The 24,069-nt window shown below is 34.0% G+C and overlaps 2 protein-coding genes across 3 annotated transcripts in view; one reads left to right on the plus strand and one right to left on the minus strand.

Moving 5' to 3' along the window:
* Positions 1–1,716, plus strand: part of LOC140749839 (ATP-binding cassette sub-family G member 1) — a 37,260-nt gene extending 35,544 nt beyond the window's left edge. For both annotated transcript variants that reach the window (XM_073083051.1, XM_073083052.1), the window contains one exon: positions 279–1,716. In XM_073083051.1, the coding sequence (XP_072939152.1) occupies positions 279–471 (193 nt within the window). In that variant the 3' untranslated portion in view covers positions 472–1,716. The remainder of the gene's footprint in view (positions 1–278) is intronic.
* A 2,349-nt stretch (positions 1,717–4,065) lies between these two features.
* The window catches only part of LOC140749840 (polypeptide N-acetylgalactosaminyltransferase 2), a 104,750-nt gene continuing 84,746 nt past the window's right edge, over positions 4,066–24,069 (minus strand). The window contains exons 6-10 of the mRNA XM_073083053.1: positions 11,109–11,222; positions 9,642–9,820; positions 8,441–8,647; positions 7,917–8,089; positions 4,066–7,460 (exon numbers count right to left, since the gene is read on the minus strand). Coding sequence (XP_072939154.1) covers positions 7,189–7,460; positions 7,917–8,089; positions 8,441–8,647; positions 9,642–9,820; positions 11,109–11,222 — 945 coding nt within the window. The 3' untranslated portion in view covers positions 4,066–7,188. The remainder of the gene's footprint in view (positions 7,461–7,916; positions 8,090–8,440; positions 8,648–9,641; positions 9,821–11,108; positions 11,223–24,069) is intronic.

Below are 24,069 nucleotides of genomic sequence, written 5' to 3' on the forward strand. Positions count from 1 at the left end.
TGAGGCGCAGTTGTGTTCTGATTTGTAAGGTCTAGTAAGAGAGAGGCACTTACATTGGGCGTTTTAATCATTCCTAATGGGCATTCACAGTAGCAACACACTTGTGGTTGAACACAAATGTAGTAATTATACATGTGCGGCAAATGCCACTTATCCAGGTAGATTCTCATGTTCGTCTGCTACTCCTACTATTATGAAAAAGCAATGTTTTGTACTTAAATACTGTTACTCAAATATTATATTTTTTTAATATAAAACTTTATGTTTTTTCGTTACAGTTACTTCGTGAAAGTAATGGGGATGTCAGGAGTGTCATTCTGGCTGGACTTAGGAGTGCTGATGTTAATGCTTTTTATGATGAACCTAGCTGGATACTACCTACTGAGGCAACGGCTGTCACCGAACTACGCGTTTAGGGCTATTAGGGTTATAGGACGATTTATTAAGACTAAAATGAGTCTTGCACACTGATAGACTTCTAGAGGATAACGAAAACGTAGCGTAGCGATTGACGCTCTGTGTTAATAATCGATCTATCAAATGTTTTGCCCACCAAAGATCAAATTTTGACCATATCTGCCTTGTGGAAACTGTAAAAATTTAAATCCAAGATAGGCTAAAATTCGATAGATTAAGTATTAATAATAAGCGTTAATTCGTTTGTGCTCGAACAAGATTCAAAACCTGTCGTCCAAAATAGAGTTGCCAAGTTTTCTATCATATTCCCCAGTTTTGATTCCTGTCATCCAAAATTGTTAACTTTTCGAACTCTATCATCCAGAGTTGCAAAATTTTTGAATGGGTTGCAATTAGAAGGCTTGCAAAAGTTTTTTAGTTTTAAATCCAAAGAGGTGCCAACTTTTGAATCCGGCTCTCCAGTTTTAAATCCTGTCCACAGACCTGCTGTGATGCTGTCAATCTGGAATAGGGTTGTCTTTATTTAATAAATTTTATATGCATAAAATGTTAAAAATAACCAAAAAGTGGTTTTGGGTGAAAATAAGTAGATTAATAAGACAAAATGTGATAACAAAATTAGATCTCTCTTTCAATATTTTTTCAAAGTTTCTATTTGACTGAAAGATTATTTACTGATTCTTGATAAAATATTGTGAGCAGTAAATGAACAAAATATATCGGATAATTTAGAAGTAAAACTTCTTTAGGCAATATAAATTATTTGTGAATGGTGGAACAATTTTTTTTTAATGTAACGAAATAATTTAATGACCAACTGTAATGAGTTTTATTGTGAGTCTTTTCGCAATTTTATAATAAGTAAATAAAATATTTATTGATATGTGAAGTATTAAAATCCAGTGAAATAAATTGCTTGCAGCCGTTCCCCTTAACGAATGTAACGACCGTAGCGTAAATTAATCTAAGGTCGTTAGAATCGTCAAGTGGAATGAGAATTACTAATTTGATTTTTAAATTTTACCGAGTTTTATCAAAATTGGCTCAATTATTGACAAGATGTCGTGTACGGTTAGTTTTTTTAAAATTATTAATAACGTCGTACCTTCTTGAGGCTTTGAATAAAATATATTGATTTCGATTTTTAAAATGACAATAATTTAATTTACATAAAGGTAGGTTAAGGTATAGATATAATTATATATTATAAGTACAATTGTAGGTATATTGTTTTATATAAGTATTTAGTCAAATCAGTTCAGATTAAATCGAAAGAATAAAATATATTTCCTATTTCAATTACTTTTATTTTATTTCCTTTTATAAAATCGGCGCCGCGGTAAATTTTAAGGTGACGGAATTCTCTATGGTTCGATCCTGGCGGCACCACCGCCCCAACTATTTCTGCCTAATAACAGTAGTGTTAAGCGCTGCTGTGTTCCGGTTTGAAGGGTTTGGTAAGGGAAACATACTTTTCTGAGGCATTCCAGCTTAGTTCTCAAGGATAGCAGCGCATCTGTGGCCGACCTCAGGTAGGAAACTAATCTTATCTTGGGTTGATTACAGTTTTTTTGGGTGGCAATTAATTTATCTATATACTTCCGAGGTAATAAAAATCATATGATGTTCAAAAAAAGATCGTATATTTCACCAAATTAAAACTCTCACTAAAATAAAATCACCACTGCATAATGCTGACAATATCGATAAAACTTCCATGAACTGACTAGGGCAGAATGTGCCATCGTTCAAACAACTCATAAATTATAACAAAATATACAAACAATTGAAAATTTTAGTAACAAAGTATATAGATATATCAAATAATAAAAAAAACAGGGATTTTACTGAATCTTCTATGGAAATTATCTAAGATTATTTATTATTATTATGTTGTACATAATCTGTGTATATAGAATTATTTCATGGCGCTAACTCTGATGTGGAGTTGTCTATGGTTTACAACGCCAAGGGAGTTGCCAGTGTTTAAAAATATTTGACATTTTTATTTTTTAAAAAGACCCTGGAATACTTTATCAAACCATTATATTTATCTAATTTCCATAAAAGTCTCACTACACTTTAATTTTTTAAAACAATTACTACTTCTTTCTGTGCTTATTGCAACCAATATTATGTGTACACTTGTACAGTACAATTTTCTTATATATAGCGAAAGCATCCTTCGGTCGAAAATAGTAATGAAACATTTTGAATTTGAAATTAATTTAATTAATGAAACAAATTAAATTTAGTTTTTTATTATAAGCACAAAAAGTAAAGTCCGTCAGTATTTAACAGATGCCGTCAGTCGTTGGTAAAAGATCACTCTTTACTTTTTTATAATATTTTGCGCACAACGAGCTTAATAACATATACAGGTAGAACACTGTTAGCGTGGTTGTATAATGATACAAGCTGCTTATGGTACCTCCCTAATAAAGAGAATAACGTGATAAACGAAGTTTCTTTGTTCAGGTATTTGATTTGTAATAACTACATTAAATAAAATCTTTGTAATTTTGTACGTGAAAGCTTACGAACATAATGTAACATTTGAATTTTATTTAGGGAAGTAATGAAAAACAAAACAATTTGGAATTGTTTCACTATTTTTCTCGACCGAACATTAATTTGTATTCGAGTACAAGTCTTCGTTGCCAAGCGTTTTGTCATTAAAACGACGTACGTGAAGATATAATCATTTTTCACTCGCCTTAATTATATAACTATTACCTAATAATTATAACACTATCATAATATATTTACATAATATTTTATGTATTACTGTTGGGAATGTTTAGTTACTATTTAAGTTACTTTCATTTACAGAGATTACTTTTACTTAGTCTTAAGAGTATAGATAAGTAAGTACATACTACATTCGTCTTTGCACGTTTATATAAATACATGCTTAAATAACGAGACATTATATTTCATATTACATATAATAAAATATACCTTAGACAGTTCCATTTATTTACTTATTACAATAAGTTGGTTATTTAAAAGTATTGTTTCAAATATGAAATGGATATTTTTGAAGAAAGATGATCTAGAAAATAAATAAATTCTAAAATATTTATTTTATGCATTTGATTTCATACATGCACTAAATACATAATTAAGAATTTATTTATTTATTTCTCTAATGAAGATGTAACATTCATACTAGATCATTTAATTAAAACATAAATTGAAAGTAAGAAAATAAGAAAAGAACTAATATACTTAATTGTATCAAGAAAATAATAATGTAGAGATTAATTTTGACAGTGATTCACATAGATTAGTAAAGATTACACACTCCTAAGAAGAAAATATACCCAGTCTTAAGAATTGAAATAGTTGCGTAAAAAAGTTTTGCCACGTCTCCGTGCTAAAATATCTCTAATATATTTGAAATAATTATTTATTTAATACGTGAATTACGTAGTATTAGTTATTTATTCGTAAATTTTCTCTAAAAATGTTTTTATTTGTCAAGAATTCAAAAAATTAACTTACTAAAATAAGCCGTTTGTGGCTTCATTCAATTTCAAGGCGGCGAAGTATCTTAACTAATCTATGGTGATTCTTTAAAAAATAAGATTATTGTGATGCTATTAAAACAAACAATAAGTAGTAATAAATAACAAAATCGAATACTTGAAAAAAATAACAATTGTAAATAAAAGTGTAGAAATCCTAAAATCACGCGAGTATTTAAAATATTAAGATTATAGCCTAATCTATATCTTTACAGGATGATATTTTACACGTGGTATTACATATTATACAGGAGTATTATTATATTACGTATTAGTTTAATGACACTGGGTGTAAGTAAAAAAATGTATTTTTCTGAGAATCAATACAACCATATTATACTGACGTGTTTGAGACTGTCAGTTGTACCGTCAGGTGATAAAAATGCTAAAATAATCCTTTACACATTAACTTAAAAATACACTAGACGTCATAACAGTTAAACTAATTAATTGAATAAAAATATCTGTCACAGAAAACAAATAATAATGAATATGAACAATTTAAACAACAAAATATAAACAATATGAGATATTCAGATTAGTTTCATATAAAAAATATTTTTCCTCGAGACATATCGTGATTGTAGTCTGTTTAAATATTGTTTTATCGCTAACACTAACACTAACCAATAATCATAAAATTAACTGACATACTTATAATATACAGGGTGTTCAATAATAAAATAATCTCAGGTCATAGTTTTAAGGATTAAAATTAACTACTTTACTGTTCTTGTGGTCAAATAATTTCATATTGTTTTAATTATAACATATCTAATATATTTTATCGATCTAATATAGACGTTGAATTATTATAAATGCAAAAGTTGATAGTTTTATCGATAAACTATTTCCTGAGAGCTTTGTACCTTTAAATATCATGTATGAAAAACGAGCATATTATATATTTCCAGATTTCAAATTATTGATTGTCTTGTCGTCAATAAGTGACGAGTGAAAGTAGTCAATAATTAAAATTATTTTTATAACACAAGAGTACCATACTAAGTACTTTATACACATTATAAATTACCCCCATCCATATCGTGTTATTAAATGAAGTATTTTAACAAAATCAATGTGCAACGTATTGCAATAATTGCTGCAATCATACGTAATTATTTACGTTGTAAATGTAACGCAACTAAGTAGTAACGCTTCATCAATATTAAAATTCAGATCTGCTAAAGTAGTTTATAAGAAAGGTATAGATGAAGCGATTGTAACTGCAATCGAAAATCAATTTATAAACCATCATGATTGCAGCATATATAACGCTGATCTAACGGTTAGATAATTGCAGCAAGCAACAGCGAGTAGATATTGTCAAAAATTTATGTACACTATTTACTTTATGGTACAAGTCACTTTAGGTTTGGAAAGTATACTTCTTTAGGCTTGTAATAAATTATTAGTAATTACTTAATTAATATCTAAAGTAAGAAGTAATTACTAATAATTTATACAGTGAATATTGTTGTTCAATATAACTTTGTTCTTATTGTACATTTTATTCATTATGTAAACAAAGAAGAACATTTTTAATAGTTAGTAAAATAACTATATATTTTTTACACTATTTTTACATTAAGTCGCCAGTCGCATCAGAGAAGTATATCTTCTAACACATATAAGTACACGAATTCAGTTCCTAATTTAAAACAACGTTATGCATTTTTTACTATATATAATCCATATTTCCATTCCACATTCCCGGCACTTACGCTTATTTACCTTATTATATACATTGGTAACTATATTATTGATAAGGTAAATTGGGGTAACATCGGTTGGTGAATTATTTATGATTTCAATTGCAGGTACCCTTTTGATCAGGCAACATTTGAAAAGTGGAAAAGCAGTATGATTCGTGTAGACGACTATTTTAGTCTTCAGGAGCGGTAATGCGTCTGTTATCGGCTTTAAATAGACCAACAAACAAACAAACGCGTTCTACACTCACAGTCCCACACTAGGATTCACTGTATCGTGGGTGCCAAGGACACACACAGACAAATGCACAAACACCCAGACCCAGAAACAGAAATCTAAATTCATCATTTAGAAATCTGTCTGGCCGGGGATCGAACCCGGGACCCTCTACGCGTCAGACCGGCATGGTGACCGCTCCGCCACGCGGGTCGTCAAACGTGTTCTATATAAAGTTGCAGATGTCCAAATGACAATAACCATTTACTGACAGGTGGACTGCAGTTCTAGATTACGATTTTGCAATTTAATGATTTACACCATTCTTTGAACACATGCACATAAATGGTGTTGCTAATTTTAAAAATATGTGGGTAATTAGTCCGCAATTTGATTCATATAGTTTTACCCTAGCATCGATGTTATTCTAATTTACCTTATATACTGAGCTTTATGTATCAGTTAAATAAATGATATTTACATATGAAATGAATATATATGCATAAATGGTGAATATTTTTAAAATAAGTATCTAAAAATGATATATTTTTTGGAATGTTTAAGACTCAACTTAACCTAAGTTGGGATTTAATGTTGATTCTGCATTTTGCAGGAATTAAATTAAAACCAAAAAAAAACTGATTCAGATTAAATATAGATACGAAAACAGATAAAAAATAATTCAGTTATTTTAAAATTATATAAAAGATACGCACAGATTAGCAAAACAGAACCTAATACTGTTTTTAGCAATACTAAAACTATTTCAGTAATAATGTATGAAACATGATTTTTTATACTGCATAACTCGAATTATAAACAATTATTGCTGCTTACAATTTCACTTAACACTTAATATAGATAACGATATTTTTTTATTATAGTATTTTATCATTAGGATTATTAAGATCACATACAACATATCGATGGCGTCCCGATTCTATGCAAATCAGAATGCGTAAAAAGAACTGCAATCACGGTAAATACATATTATTGCAGTATTATTAATTATACTCCAATTTTTGTAAATAAAGTGAAATCACTTCAATGCCATGATAGTTTTGATGAATATAAATATTTTTACGGTCCTTTATCAGATCTATCCAGAGACTTCTAGAAGTATTCGGAAATCAGTTTTACTCAAAAGTCCTTTTAAATAGAATTCGAGGAGTAACTCAATTGTAAAATGAGAATTAGAAATAATAACGGTGAGAAAGTATTCTTAACTTCTCAAATCTAAAAAATTTTGCTGCTGCTTCACATTGAAGCCACAAAACTTTGAAGTACCTCTTCAAGTAGTTACTCGAAAAATTTAAAACATGAACTGCTGTGAAGGTCGGTACTCATCACACTGTTGTATGTACAGCGCTGGTCTCCCAGAGTCCAGACAGGCATCAAGCCTCGCGTGCTTGAAGCTAAGCCCACGCGTGACCCACTGCTGGGCATCGTCGTTCGCGTCGCATACCGCTAGTATCGCTGTCACACGGTCCGGTGATAACGACACGCAGAGGTTGTGGTGGCGGATCAACCCGTTCTCGAACCTCCAGTCTTGGTTGCCACCTGTGTTGTGGCACGGGTACATGCCTGGAATTAAAAGGATTTTATTACACTATTTGAACTGACTAAGTTTTCTCAGTTGAGGTCGTGTTCCGATTCGGTAGTGATATAAGAAGTTATTATGAACCCGCTACGTTCCAATCCTAGACATAGGTTTCCTCTCAGAATGTAATGGTTTTACGGTATAGTTAATTGGTATACATCACAGATTATTGGGACTTTTTTATTTCACTGAACAATCAAGCATGTAGTTTTTCTTCCGATATTTTCCTGTACCGATAACGTAAGTAATCATTAATTTAAGTAAGTCAGAATAAAATATTGTATCTGACGATTTGAAAGTGTCCTACCTTTTTGTAAGAGAGTTTGCTTTTGCAATGTCACAAAAATATAAGTTACTAACCTCAGCTAACCTAACTTTAATATACAATTACATGCCTCCAACACTAAAACCACCATAAAATAATATACGGCGTCACTCACCAATCTTCCCATCAACCAGATGCCCCATGGTATCCATGCACTTTGCTCCCTGTCGGATGGCGTGTGCTGTGCTGGCCGGGCCGGGGACCTGCAGCTCGGGGTACACGTGCTCTAGATACCAGCGGAACGGCTTGCACTTGAGCTTCTCTCTGATAGCCACTCGCTCGGATATGCTGGAAGGATGGAGTGTATGGGTAGATTGTGAGCATACGGTGTGATATGTAGTGGTTTTTTATATAAAGTTGAAGTAGAAAATAGTAAAAAGACCGTTAATTGTGAGTACACAGTGCTGGACATGATTCAAATTCAAATTCAAGCAGCAAAACTTATATAATATTATCATGTTGTGTTATATTATTATGTAGGTCAGCCGGTATTTACACTCTTCAAAATTGAACCGAAACGCAAAACAGTTTAATGCTAGAAATAGGTGTGGCAGTGGTAAGGCACCTTCGAACTATACTTGTTCTATTACTTTCTAAAATATATTAATGTAAATTTAGAATCTCTTCAGTCATACTTACTCTCCATACTCCACTTGTTTAGCGAGCGGCTGCATGCGGTAGTACAGCTCCTTGTAGTCGTCCATCCAGACTTCGGCAGCTCGTCGTGTGTTCCTCGCGAACACGGCTCCCGAGCCTCCCGGGAAGGTGTACGGGTGCCGCTTCCGGAACACGTGCCCGACGCGCGAACACGGGACTATCTCCAGGGAGCCGCCGCACTGCCATACCCTGGGAAAGATGAGTTAGGAAGTGGGAATAATTTTTATTTTTTCTTTAAACCCACTTTATACCATCAGACACTTTATTTATAACATGAAAATGTACAATTAATTTTCAATTATTTACAATATTATGAATGCTTAATTCTATATTTATAAATATTTTATAAAATGATTTATTTTATAAATATGTATTTTTATGTTAACGCTTTTATTGAAAAAATTAAGATAATAATGATGTAGATAATGTACTAAAAGCTAAAAAAATATTCGAAAGGTTCTAGATAGCAGTCATCATACCACTCTCCTCAACAATCTACGGTATTGATCAGATAAAAAATAACATAATCGTTGGGCGTAGCGTAACCTGAGTAAATATGTAAATACTACACTTTAATTAATATATTTGACCCAAACAAAGACGGCAAGCTAAATAAAATAGTTTAACCTTAAGGAGGAATGTGATTTTGTAATATAAATGTGGCTTTGAATTAAGAGATTCAAATGTGTTTTATGGTAACAAAGTGTACTAACTACGTTCTGAAGAGAAACTTCTTAAGCGGCGATTAGAAAATTGGATGAGTATTTCGAGTGAAATTTCAAGAGTCAGGTTTCAAGTGTCGCGTTTAGGAATAATTTGTTAGGTACGCACTTACGCAGTGTCGCATACGCACTTTGTACGCGTCAGATGCTCATCTGAAGTGTCGCAAGTTAGTATTACGCGTTTCTATTTTTAAACACACTAATTTACATTTTTAATTATCTAACTTCATCGATTTAATAATTATGTTTCGTAAGAATAATTTTCATAATAACAATTTAGCATCTATATTACAATGATGGTGACTTTATAAATGATTTGCGTTTTCAAGAAGTTTCACTTCTGTCAATAGTGAAATTAACAGAAGTGAAACTTCTGAAATAGAGGAGGACGTTACTTCTTTATATTTATATGAATTTCTCTTTCGAACGTTATATCTACAAACATTTTGTAAACAAGTTACCTGAAGGATATCTCAAGGTTTTCGCCTCCCCAGACGTCCATCCTCATGTCGTACTTGCCCAGCTTGTTGAAGTACAGGCGGTCCATGCTGAACAGCCCGCCAGCGATCATGGGCGTCCGGATCACTTGGGTGGGGTCGCTCAGGCGCGCGCTGCGTTCTGAGTGGGTCAGGTATTCCCACTGAAATGTAACGTGATAGTAATTAGGCAAGTGTAAATATAGCTGGCTGGCTGGGTAAACTTTTTATGTTCCTGGCTACGGGAAAATTTGAAGTAAAAAATCATTATTTAAGCTTGACATATTTATATTAAAAGTTAAAGAAATTTTAAATTCCATCTATAGTAGATATAAGTTTTTACTTTGATTTAAATCTATTTTGGCATACTATACAAATAACAATCTATTATGATTATAGTTTCTGAAAGTTGCCGATAGATGGCGGTACTAGTATCATATCAATAAAGTATAATGTATGAATTAATACCGTATATATAGTGAAATTGTAGCTCTATCTCTATCACATGATTAGTTACATAATTACTAATTAAAAAACGGACAATTATATAGTTATTTATGCTCGTCTCCCAATCTCAATTCAAAAATTGGAACTTTTTGCATACCAGAACTGTAAAATTTCGAAATGATGTACGAGTATGTAAAATAATTACACATCCGATCATGGCACCTCTTGCTTTTTCGAAGTTTGTAAAATTATTTCTAACGAAAGTTAGGCTTCTGAATCTTTATGTCATGTAAAGGCACTCCTTACATAGAACAATAGTCTGATCACGTTACTGCCAGCGCTTGAAAACAAGCCACAGAATCACAGAACACTTTACATTGTTTAAGCGATAAATGGGCAATGCGCTCAAATTCCGGTATTGCGGTTATGGTATCGTGTATCGTGATGATTTAAGTGGTCACTGCTGCTCAGGGCGGCAATTCTTATGGCCTATTGTTGACTGAGAAACTTTGTTAATCACACGAGACTTGGAGCATACTACATTCCGCTCTTCGCATACGGATTAATTTAAGAAATAAAACAGTTATGAGGTCTACTTGTGTCGGATGTTTCCGACCCGTTCACAAGGGCCTCAATATGATAAAACAATTCATGAAAATACTGGGATCGATGGTTAATGTCTTCTAGAGCACGGGAGTGCGCAAGAAACGCTAGCTAGCTTGCGCTCACATATTCTACTCCCGACCGCACTTATGTTGCTATTTTTTTGTTGAGCAATTAAATCCAAAATAAAAAACAGCAAATAAATATCTGTTATAAGACAAAAGAACAATGGTAGGACATAAGACAGAAAAACAAAGGAGGGCAAACCTTCGCAGTCGATCCGCAAATAATCTACCATACATATAATCCAAAGTCTCTAATTCGTAATATCTAATATCCCTATAAAAATCCATTATAATAACATTGCAGCAAACGAAAATTTTGCAAGTATATGTACGTTACCTTGAAGACCAAGTTCCAGTCGAAGCCACCCCGAAGGTCAGCGGAAGCTCCGATGTACTGGAACGTGTCCATGCTGATCACGTCGATGACAGGGCAGACCACCCGTGTTGGGTCCTGGAAAGATGGAAGTTTTGTATTTATAACTGGAGTCGATCGATGGCGCTAACACTTATTGTATACATATTGTATATAGTTGTTGTGGAAAGACGCACCACGGACACACACAGACAAATACAAATACACCCAAACCCCTGTATAGAAATCTAAATTAATCATTTAGATATGTGTCTGGCCGGGATCTAACCCGGGACCCTCCATGCGTCAAACCGGTATGGTGACCTACTGGTGAGACAAGATAAGACAGGAGTTTTACCGAAACATGTGACAGATTGCCAATTAGAATTCATTTGGAATGCCTCATAACATCTGCGACAAAGCATTCAAACCAGAATTATTCATTATTCTTATAAATCAGAAATAAATGTGACGTTAGTGCCGACGTAGTCCCATCACAAAAAGTTCTACTACCTTCAATATAATAATAAGTCAAAGAATGTTGAATCTATTTATTTCCGTATAGAGATATGATACGAGTACATTCACTATGTTCAACCATAAAGAATGTTTCAACCATAAACATCATGAATGAAATAATAAATACTGTAAAGTTGTGGTATGCATTTTGGCAGATGGTCTGCCCTTATAAGGTCGCTATTGCAACAAGTGATGGTCTGAACGATGTTCTGTAGGTCGACTACGTGTGTGTCATCGATGACATTTAACGGAGCAAACGTTTTACATGGTCACGCTTTATCACAACATAAAATTAGTGAGTGCTTTTTATATGTTAACTGCATTTTTTATGATATAGGAATAGCAGACGAGCATGCAGTCCACCTAATGGTAAGTGGCTACTGCCGCCCATGGACATCTGTAATCAATTGCAGATAGGTTTAGATAATCCTAATTGAAGTCGGCCACAGATGCTGCGCCAGTACCCGTGAAGCTGGAACGCCTCGGAAAAATATGTCTCCCTTATCACATCCTTCAAACTAGAACACAGCAGCGCTTAACACTGCTGCTATTAGGCAGAAATAGGTGGGTGGTAATGCTGCAAGAGTTGAACTACAAAGGGTTTTATCACCAATAAGTTTATTATGTTTGATTGTTAAAATATATTACTTTAAAAGCAGGTTTCCAAATTTCGTAGAAATTAAATGTTAAACAAAAAGTCGATCATATAAGATAATGAGCATTAAAATCAGATAAAAATGAAGATAATCATTGAGCCGATTCGTATAAACGTATTTAAAATTCAAATCATCGAACACCACAGTAGAACACAGTGCAACAGTACGTTAACGCACACAGAAACATGTGATACTGTCATGTAAGTTTTTATTTCGCACCAGTTTCTAACCGATTTCGAAATGAAGGAGGTTCTGTATTCGTCTGCGTGTAGTATTTTCAATAATCAATTTATCTATGTTTTATCTATGACTACCATACATTGCAATTTGTCAATTGCTTTGGCTATTATAAATTGACAAATTTCAATCTGTGATAGACAAGAAATCGATAGATTGATTATGTATAATGGACCTAAGTAATGTTATTGTTGACCCATACTTTTATTGTATCCTTCGATCAATAGTTGACCGAAGATTGTATCGCTTGCTCTAACATCGCAAGCTATTTTAAAATCGGCATTTGAAAGGCATGCTGTAACATTACTTTAATTATATCCTACTTATTTTAGGTCGCGACATTTACATTTGCACCTTGACCTGCATTTTTTAATCTGGATGCTCACTTACGTGACTTTCATAATAAATTTAGAAGGTTATCAATAAGCTCGGCGCGTTACCAAATTTCGTATGACTTTCGCTAACTGAAAACTTTATTTCCTTAATCAAATTGAAAAGAACATTTACTATACCTAAGTATTAACATAAAATAAATCGGTTATGTATATTTGTATAAGCGCATTAGAAGGGTTATTACATCTATGGTGTAATAAACTCAAGCTAAATTTGATAATAATTGACCGAGGTGTAATTAAAATATAATTCTCAAAGAATTATTTATATTAAAATATAAATATACAGGGTTTTCATAAAACTTATCAAACAATATAATTGTCATTTACTATGATTTCGCTTTGAAAACTAACCGATTCACTGAATTCATGCTTACAAACTGTTTTTGTACCTACATACATTTAAGCAATCAACTTTCAAATTTAACAAGCGCGCCTCGTATTTTACTCTCATATTATTAAAAAAAAAACCAGAAAGTTAAAAAAAAAAACAAAAAAGCGATACTATTTTTAACAATACGGTCTCGCACTCGTTAGGGCATCTACCAACAGCGTTTTCACAAGTCATAAATCCTTTCACTTGTCAACAGAAAGCCATGTCGAACTTGTCACGTAACAGCGCCATCTTACATCTATTTCACGTGTCAAGGTCGGCCGCGAATGTCACGGCAACCGGTTGTAAACGGACGTGTTGAGTTGATGTCTGTGGTTGTCATGTGACGTGTAATGCGTGTCCTTAGATGAATAAAATATATACATTGATCACTCCTAACAAGAAAGTGTAACCAATTTTGAGTATTGAAATTATTGCGTAAATAAAGTTTTGCCACGTTTCCGTCCTAATATGTCCCTAAAATGTTTGAAATAATTATTTGTTTATTACCTAAATTACGTAATATTAGTTATTTATACGTAAATTTTAAGTAAGTATTAAAAAAAAAATGACCAAATCATCCTTTTGTGGCTTCATTCTACTTCAAGGCGGTGAAGCATCTTTCTATTTTACTTATTAAAAGTGCGAGTCATTAAAGATTAGAATCTATAATGGCGGTATATAATAAAATATGGATACCATAAAAATATTAAGATAAACATAAATGATCATATGCTTTTTATGTTAATAAAATTCAATGAAGTAACAAACGTGCATACGTGAAATCGCAATGGTAACTGCTACTTACGGACATCTATAATAAACTCAGATAAAATTGAACTTGGGTTTTTACCCGAGGTCGGCTACAGATGTGTTGCTACTTCTATGTCTCACCAACTTCAAACCGGAATAGACAAAGAATTAAAGTATACTAATTTAGATTATCTTTTTTTAGGAGTCTATCGATCCATATTTAAAAAATGTGGTCCCAAACTCATCAACTCCTAATTACACGTACTCAAATTTCTAATCACGGATATTTTAAAAGGATTGCTTTTAACCAGTGTGAGTAAAAATTGTCGAAGATGTTAATTAACCTTAATGTTATATTAAGCATTATCTTAAGGAAATATTAGACGAGTAATGTCGTCGAAAATCGCCTACATTCGTCACCTGTTAACGACATTTGATGTCAGATGTCATTGTCGTCAAACGCCGATAATCGACAACCACCGACAACTGTCGTTGACATGAATTGTCGTTCATCTATTACCTCACAGTAGCCTGTGTTTTACTGCCCTTATGTGCTTCTATTATGGAAAGTTTTACTTTACAAGGAAAATTACAAATTCGTTAGTAAACAACAACGTTACTCAGGTTTTTACCTATTTTTTACAATGTTATTTTATGGCAACATAATTTGTTAACATAAATATTCTTGTGGTTAATTTCGTAGGTACTTTTGTGCAGACTGACCTCAAACATCAGTAAGGATATGTCAAGCTCAAAATAAAGTCATTTTATTTAAAATCGTGTATTAATTTGAATTGAGTTACCGTTTTTGTTTTTACATAAACAATATGCACACGCAATGTAGGCGAAAGTCAAGGTGGTGTTTTGTAAAGACAAATGGACTTTGATAACCGATATACGAACATAAATATTATACAAAAAAATATGTGTTACATCGACATGCCCAGTTACGTCCCACGTTTAAAATATATTTTATTTTCTCAAACACGTCAAGAAATATAACTTCTTTTAAAATATTAATGATTCCTTTTAAGTTAAAAGCATTTTTAAAATGATAGAAATCATACATGTGCGTCGCTAATGAAGACTGAGTTAAGATACTTTGTGTTAGGGTCTACCATCTTCAACAATACAGCAATGCTGCTTAATACTGATCTGCTATTTTACACCCCACTACCCTATTTATAGTGTCTATGCCTCTATTATCTTTTAAGACATACCTACTAGTTTATTTTAAAAAAACCTTAACTGCAAACTATTTGTAGAGATTGGTAATGGATAAGGAAACAGCTTACACATTGAAATACACTTATATTTCTTACTAGACCGATTCTATTGCGACAGGGTGCCTTTCACTGGCTCTCGGTGGAATAACAAAAATTGCAAGTTGCAATACATATCGTGTGCGAGGTGAAGAAACATTTGTTTGAAGCAGTGGTGCGCAACTTTTTATCGAAATGATCTTTTATAGGGGCGGTTAAAAGTCTGTAGGCGGTATTTTCTTGAAGGTTGTAAAGACCGTTGAGGTTCGACTCCAGAGGAACACTCATACTGATTTATGCCGAACTGCTGCGGTGCTGTGTTCCGGTTTGAATGATGCAGTAAGGAAGAGGTTATTATTTGAGACGTTCCATCTTAGTCCTTCGGTAGCAACACATTTATAGCCGACCTTAGGTAGGAATCAAATCTTATCTAGAAAAAATATAAGGACGCCCGTACACGCCTGTCAAAGTAATTGACTACAGATATCCATTGGCGCTATTAGCCACTTAATATCAGATGGACTGCAATCTCGTTCTCGACTTCTATGTAAACAAAAGAAAAAAAGCGACGAATTTTTAAGTATACGTAGCGCTTGCATTGTGCACCAGCTACTCTCATTAGGACACATTTGTTGTAAGCAGTGGTGCGCAACATTTTATCCTAAAGATCTACAAACTACAAACAACTACAAGAAAAGGCTAAAACTTCTAGGGCGCTTGCATTGCCAAGAAACCATAATTACTTGAATGGATGTAGAGCAATTGCTTTGGCTCCAAGTTACGGTCCTAATACGGTCGGAAGTTAGGTTACTCGCCAAATAACCTTGAACGACATATTAGTATTTGACAATCCAATTAACATTACAAGTTTGAGCGACACTTAAAATACCCACTGCTAAAATATTTGACTTTGTCACGCAATAATTAAGTAGTAATTTCTTAATCGCTTAGTTAAAGTTATGCTTGTGTTTATTTTTTCGTATATCTGTATTTCTATATCGAATTGACCGGCTATTTATCTATTAAACCGATTAATATATGTATAGGACTTTGGATATAACACACGGGATACGGGAAATTATATGTTAACTCAAACATATTAATTCTCCATATTATCTTACAATATTTACAATCACAATTTAATATTTAAAACAAACAAAATAAAAAAATAGTCCATTAACTAATGGACCAAAGGTTGTGGACACCACTGGTGCGAGCAAAATAACATTCGCGGCAACGGGGGTGAAGGGATAAAACGATCTCGTTGCGCAATCGCTGCATCTTCTGTTCACTTAGCTCGAGTAACTGCGCGTAAGTTAATAGAGGCGACGTCGCGCCTAATGCATATCAATGGCATGATCGTTTGTCAAACTTTATAGAGCGAAAACAAAATACAGCCCATTAGTTAACGCACCAAAGGTTGTACGACACTGGTGCGAGCAAAATAACATTCGCGGCAACGGGGGTGAAGGGATAAAACGATCTCGTTGCGCAATCGCTGCATCTTCCGTTCACCGCGCTTGAGTGACTGCGCGTAAGTTAACAGAGGTGACGTCGCGACTAGGACATAACATATTATATTATAGATTCTGACAGCGTGAACATTGATCAAGGTTCACAAGGCAATAAGTATAGACTAAGATTATTTAAAATCAAAAATATTTAATTATACCAAATTACAAAACAAATTCCTCGATCCTATTCTTATCATAAAGGGAACAAGAGAAATTGATTTCCAAAAGTTAATGATGGATAAATTTAAACATTTGTTAATATGCCTTGTACGTATTGTAATCTTAAATACATTTATGGTTACTGCGTAAGAAATCCTAACAAGACAATAATCTTGAATATAAACCTCTTTATGCCTTACGTCTGAATAATCTTCATGGACGACATAGGTATCTCCCTCCTTCGTAACGAGTAGTGGAAAGAATATGTTAGACTCTTACCGCTGTTCCTCTGGACCTCTGGACTCTCGGCGTCCAATCAACATTACATTCGCGACCTGGTAAGGTCAACCGGCGCTAGTGTCAACACCACGTCCCAAGAGGGAGGAGTCCCTATCAGATGTCCCAACGTACATCCAACCTGTCAAGTTTAAAGGCCGGAACCTCCAAAAATAATATTGTTATTTCACGCTCGTCACTTCTAACTTGTCCCTCACATTTATCCGTATTAAGTATGCCGCAACTGCATACGGCCGTCCTTTCGAACCGAACTGCTTTTGCAATAAGTATGAGATGTTTGACCATCTCTGTCAGCAGCAACGCGCTTGGTGGTCCGGTGTGTGGTTTGGAAAATTTTGTTTGCTTGTTTGTTTGTTTGTAAAAGTAAATATTGTTAGATTATTTAATCATGTTGCAAAAAATAAGTTTCATTTATTATTATTTATTTTAGTGCGCGATAACTGGCGATAGCGCTCTCTTGCCGTAAATTGTATGGTTATTGGATATTTCAATCAGAGAATCCTCTATGTCCAACTAATATAATTGTAAACTTTTAAAAAGCATTTTTTAAATTGACTTCTTGCGGTTTCATTTAGATAGAAAAGTATATTATTTTGTGATCCTCTACTAATAATACATTTTATAAATATGCCTTCTCAAAAATAAATAAAGAGTAGGACCGAAAATAAATTTGAAATAAGTCAGCGAAAGAAACGTCAAAATTTCCTACTTAATTAATTAGGATATTTCTATTTCTAGAAAACGTCTCGGAGGGCGAAGCTTTATACAGGGGCGCTGTTTTTTTATCAATGCTAGGAAGAAAACTCAGCAATTCCGATTAACCGACGATTTCAACGGAGCTTAGCCAATTAACCCAGGCTTATCACATCACTTACATGTAAGTCACGAAGATCGTGTAGCCAGTAGCTTGTGGTTAGGCGATCCGCTCACACGAAGTTGCGTGGTGAACCGCTAATGCCTTAGATTAACGTATTAGCTGTTACGTCAAGCGTTATGTAAACACAGATTTAAATGCAACTATTGTTTCACGTATCTGATACTATACGAAATAGTTATGTATAAGAAATCATCAATATTTTGGTTATTAGCGACATCTATTAGGTGATGATGAAGATGGTAAAAAGATGCAGTCAATGTCATTGTTCTATTCCACCCGTTATTTTAATAATAAATCTTCCAAATATTTTGACCAAATATTTTAATTTTAGCAGGCAAATTTTGTTATTTTCGATCTTTGGTGGTAAAGCATAGGATATATTGATTATTAATAACGAACAATAGTTAACCTGTAACGCAAATGAGGAGTTATAAATTTGACGTGTATTATCTTTCTCTTAAGCTATCGATTTGAATGTGGTTTTTAGTAGCATTACAACCATTAATAAATTTTAATATACCACTGTTATTATTGGTTGGAAAAATATGAAAATGTATAACAGTAATTAAGTTTAAATAAATCAGATACTACGAAAGTGTCTCGTTTGAATTTTAAATGTTATTCTGAGGTCACTAATATTATACTGCGACAGTAAATAAATTTGCAAACCCGATCGCAAGCTAACGAGCTTTGCTTCCGTTTGAAATGTTTGAACTCATTTTTCAAAATGACAATTTCCTGTTTCTATGCGAGTTTTCTATCACAGCGTACGATTTAACTTTACAATTTTCTTCATATATTTTTTTAATTTAAGTAAAATATGGTATTTGAAATGTACTCGTGCTTATGTTGATGTTATTCGGTTTAACTTGTTATTTATGTACGGGGCGAGTCTTTCAAGTGTGTGTCGATGGCTACATCCGAACCTATAAGACAAAGCGAAGAATGCTGAAAGAAGTTACGAGGATACGTGATTGTGATAATAACTAAAACTCCATCTTTATATTAAAACATACCAAAAAAAACAGCAGTGTAGCGCTGCTGTCTTCTTCGTTTTAAAGGGTGTGTGGCAAGGGAGATCTAATTATCCAAGGCGTTTCAACTTAGTCGTTAGGAGTAGAAAGCACAGACGTGTGCCGACCTTGGTGTGAATATAATCCGATCTAGGATAACAGATCTATGAGTGACCTGTATTATCCGATGTTAAAAAAAATCGCTTTTCAAAAGCAGACCTGAGCCTAAGAGTAGACAGTAGCGAAATGCACATAGATTGATATGTACAATACTATGCCATAGAAACACCACTACTATCGAGACATTGCAACACGCAGCGGGACAAATCGTTAACATTACGTCCTTTCCTCCTTTCCAATTCAAAGGTTCTGATAACCTCAATAAGAACAAAAGGAATCCGCTTCACAAAGATCTGAGTTATATATTAAATACCATCACGAAAGATCTAGAATTTGCTGCTAAACGTGCGGTGAACAGCGTGGATGTAGGGCTGTCAAACAACTTTTTTAGTAAATGTGACTTTGAATATTAAAAGGACCGATTACGGAGGAGTATTATTATTTATTTTATACAATTGTTTGTTACTTTACTTGCAAAATTTAAAATTATTTAACTTAAACTTAACTTAAGTTATTTAACTTAACTTAAAATATTTTACTGTCAGTTTTTTAGGCTTTACAGAGGAACGCTATATTGAAAGCAATAAACTTGGATATCCGATAAAGCTATTTATTCTTCTATCATCTATCTAGATGATCATGTTCTTTTAATTTAGAGCTTTACATTGTAATTTGTTTTTTTATACTCATAAACATTTAATGAAATGGCATTTTCATAATTTATTTATGTTAAAATAAATTAATTGTATTTATTTATATTAAAAATAACTTATTCTTACATTCTACATTCTAAACAAGAAAAGAAAACTTTTTATTAGTCAAATTATTTATTTTGATCACAAACAGTCATGCATTACATTACGAAATCTTAAGCTAACGTAATACATGTTATCTAGACTTTAAGTACCTTTTTTTTTTTCCTTTTCGAGGGGGAAACCTTCAAAAGTACCCGACGACGTGGGAGCGACGTCGGGTTATGTGGGATTTTTACCGCACTAAAACCCCCTCGGTGGCCGACCTCGGCGCTTGTTGGAGAACTCCGGGATCTCCAACGGAACACAACCGGAGTCCTCCAAGCGCGATGCCCGAATCGGGCTCTGCCCTAGGGGAGTGTTCGCTCCTTCCGCAACATCTGGTGATTACGACGGTATGCGACCACACATACCGCCGTCCTTCCCGGGGTAGCATACTGGACGGTTCGAGCTCCCACTCTTGCCGCCCGCAACCCCGGAAGCCCCCTTTTAGTCGCCTCTTACGACAGGCAGGGTATACCGTAGCCCTATTCTAGTCCCGGAACTACAGGGACAAGACTTTAAGTACCTAAAGTTTGGGTGACTTTGAGTTGTGTGTTTAAAAGTAATATGCGGCCAGATCGTTATAATTCTTCACCTAAATGTTCGAGTTGCGTTTAAAGTGAATGTAGGTGTGGTTCAGTTACTAGGGAGGACTTAGCAGTAACAGTGAAGGTACAGTCCTTGGCATTAACAACCACCATTTGAGTTGTGTATTTAAAAGTAATATGCGGCCAGATAGGTATAATTTTTCACCTAAATAATCGTTGCGTTTAAAGTGAATGTAGGTGTGGTTCAGTTACTAGGGAGGACGTAGCAGTAACAGTGAAGGTACAGTCCTTGGCATTAACAAACACATCACGTAGCGTTGTCTGCGGCTTTTACCCTTTGCGGTGAACGCTATTGTCAAAGCAGTCAGCTTCGATTACTAATAAATCAATTGTTTCATTAATATTAGCCTAACTTGCATACCGCATGCATATGCATATATGCATAGTTTACATACCGTAATTGAAAGGATGTACTAACTGAACATTAGGGAGTTAAAGTTAACTTTGGTGTGTTAGAAATCTATTCATATTGTTTTCTTATAGTATTTGTTTATTAATTATTTTGTGTTATTTTCATGATGTGTTAATTATAATAATAAGTTCTCATTTATAGTCACTGCTAACCAGTGAACGATACGATTGGATGAGTTAGCATAAAAAAAGGAAAAGAACGCTCTTGACGTTTGAGTTGTATTTTGAGCGGGAATAATAAAAAGTTGTAAATTTACGAAGTATCCATTTGATTGAATTGGGTTGTTGTGTAGGCCTAATGTAGTATAAGGAGTTTACAAGTTGGTAGTAGCAATATTTTTTTCTTTATCTACTATCAGATCGGAATTCGAGGTCAGCTGCGAAGGGGAATATCCGTTAAAAAATCCAGTAGACTTGCGTATTTTCTTTTATTTCGTAATAGTTACTGTGCTATAGTACGAACATTGGAATAAGTCAGAAATCGATGTTGTAGTCAAATCATCTACAGTTCTACTGATACCACTAGCTATAAGTGGTGTTGCTGCTTGCTCATACATATGTGGGAATTATAATTAAAACGTCTTCGTAAACCTTCCAAAACTATATTTTTCCACTTTAACGCAATTTTTACACAGAACACCTTAAATGTAGCACAGTCACACGTCGTCTCTCAGCTCCTTTCATTCATCGGTTCTCCGTTCATTCACACACTCACTCATTACGTTCCGATGCACACACTAGCAATCCCACACATATATGCTGCAGTCGTGCACCCACAGCCTGAAAGGTAGAACCCTTTGTGGTTCGACTCCGGCGGCACCACCGCCACACCTATTTCTACCTAATAACAGCAGTGTTAAGCGCTGCTGTGTTCCGGTTTGAAGGGTGTGGTAAGTTAGACATACTTTTACGAGGCCTCTGAGCACTAAGCTGGACTTAGTCCTCGGGGGTAGCGGCGCATCTGTGGCCGTCCTCAGGTAGGAATATCTAATCCTATCTGGGGTTGATTACAGATGTCCATGGGCGGCAGGAGCCACTTACCATCAGGTGGACTGCATGCTCGTCTGCTACTCCTACATTATAGCAAAACCCACCGACTGTTAAACTGCAGACAGTATCATTTTTACTAATTCCACTGCTTGATCATAACTTATCTTAATATTAGAATATCTTAATCTCATTACCTTCAACTCTAACTGTCTTTCTTTCCTCTGCTCCTTCTAAATTTGTGCTCTTACTGTCAATAATTTTTAAACAGTATTAATTTTGTTTTTAATACGCTTTTATTAATTTTTAATTTACAATTAGTTACTCTATAATTATAAGTATGTATATCAAGTATGTCAATTATTTATTTATTTATAATTATATTTTAAATTTACACTTGTTTTTATGTATTATGTAGGTAGATTTTTAACTATTATTTATTTGCACCCTACCTATTCTTTTAATCATCCACTTTTTAACTCCTCACCCTAAGGTTGCCTGGAAGAAATCGCTGTCTTAGCGATAAGGCCGCCTTTTGTATCGTTCAATATTTGTATGTTTTTATTCTTGTATTCTATTGTTTTTGGGTACAATAAAGAATATTATTATTATTATTAGACAGTTAGTTAGACATAGATGCTGCATGATGCCGCCATGATCGAATCAACGGCAGTTTTACATTATTGCAGTTATTGTGTCAGTCGATCCATCGACAGTTTACTGTACCACGGTCTATATAACAGGCAGATTATAAGTACTACTTACTTACCAACCTCAATCTCCGTGATCTCGACATTCTGTACGCAAATTACGCACATAACGTGAAAATAAGCAGGCACGGAGCTTTCCCAATCGTATGCTCGTAAAGCAATTAATTGCAATCGGTCATTAAGGCCACATCGAACAAGTTTCATGGACTAGCGGGTAATATAATTACTTGTATGGAGTACGCAAAGCGATTGCTTTCGCTATTAGATTTGGGCCCGTAACTCTCGACCTAAGAGACATAGGGCCGATATAAAAATTCGACTAAACTTACTTATCGATACAGCTGAATTCAGTATTTTGAGTTCTGTCTACTGATATAGTTCGTAACGTTCTATCTAGCATAGTTCTGTCTCTATTAGTAACACACTGACCGTATGCGAATTAGTGGGTTTTCAGAACTCTTCCTTTACCATTAACTTTATGTTTATTAGAAAAACGTTAAGTCTTCGTCAATTTTGGAGACTTTTTGACATATTTTCGACTTATTGCTTTTTATCGTCTGTTCTATCTTAGGTCGAAACGGTCGAGTAATACTGTCCATTGCATCATAAGCGTAAGTACGTAGTCTTATATTACGCATAAGTCAGTAAGTCCGTGTGCTTATAACGTAATATAAATCTGCGCTAAGTAATCCATAGTGTTATCGTCGTTAATAAGAAGCTTGGATATTAACGATATCACATTTTTATAACGTTACATTAAAGTAATAAGTGACTCATTTGATACTACAGTTTAAAAACAGATGCGGGTAGGTGAAGTGGGGACGACACCTTGGCGGCGCTCGAATTAACAGAGAGCGACATTCTGGTCGGAGACTTCAGCAAGAGCAGTCGAATAACGGAGATACTTGTGTAGTTATAATACTTCTAATCACTAGTGTGAACTTACTTACGTATAATTGTTATATCGTTACTCTGTACCGTTTATGTGACTATATTATTACATGACTTCAAGACCTTCAAGATGAGTTTGATTTCATCAGAAGTGTACAAGAACCAGCTCACAATCATGGACGGCGATTCGTAAGTACGAACATACTTGACACAGGAATAAAAACCGTGAGTTAAAACATTATTATGTCATATGTGAATTCATCTTGGTAGAATAAGTAAAAATGGGGGTAGATAAATGTCGTTGATGTAAGGGAAAACTCATTTGAATTAAGAAAATGGATAGATTGAGACTAGTAATTCAATGAAATGTTAA

The sequence above is a fragment of the Epargyreus clarus genome, unplaced genomic scaffold (genome assembly GCF_041222505.1).
Source record: "Epargyreus clarus isolate Ecla_fem2 unplaced genomic scaffold, WU_Ecla_fem_2.2 ptg000018l, whole genome shotgun sequence".
NCBI classification, from domain to species: Eukaryota; Metazoa; Arthropoda; class Insecta; order Lepidoptera; family Hesperiidae; genus Epargyreus; species Epargyreus clarus.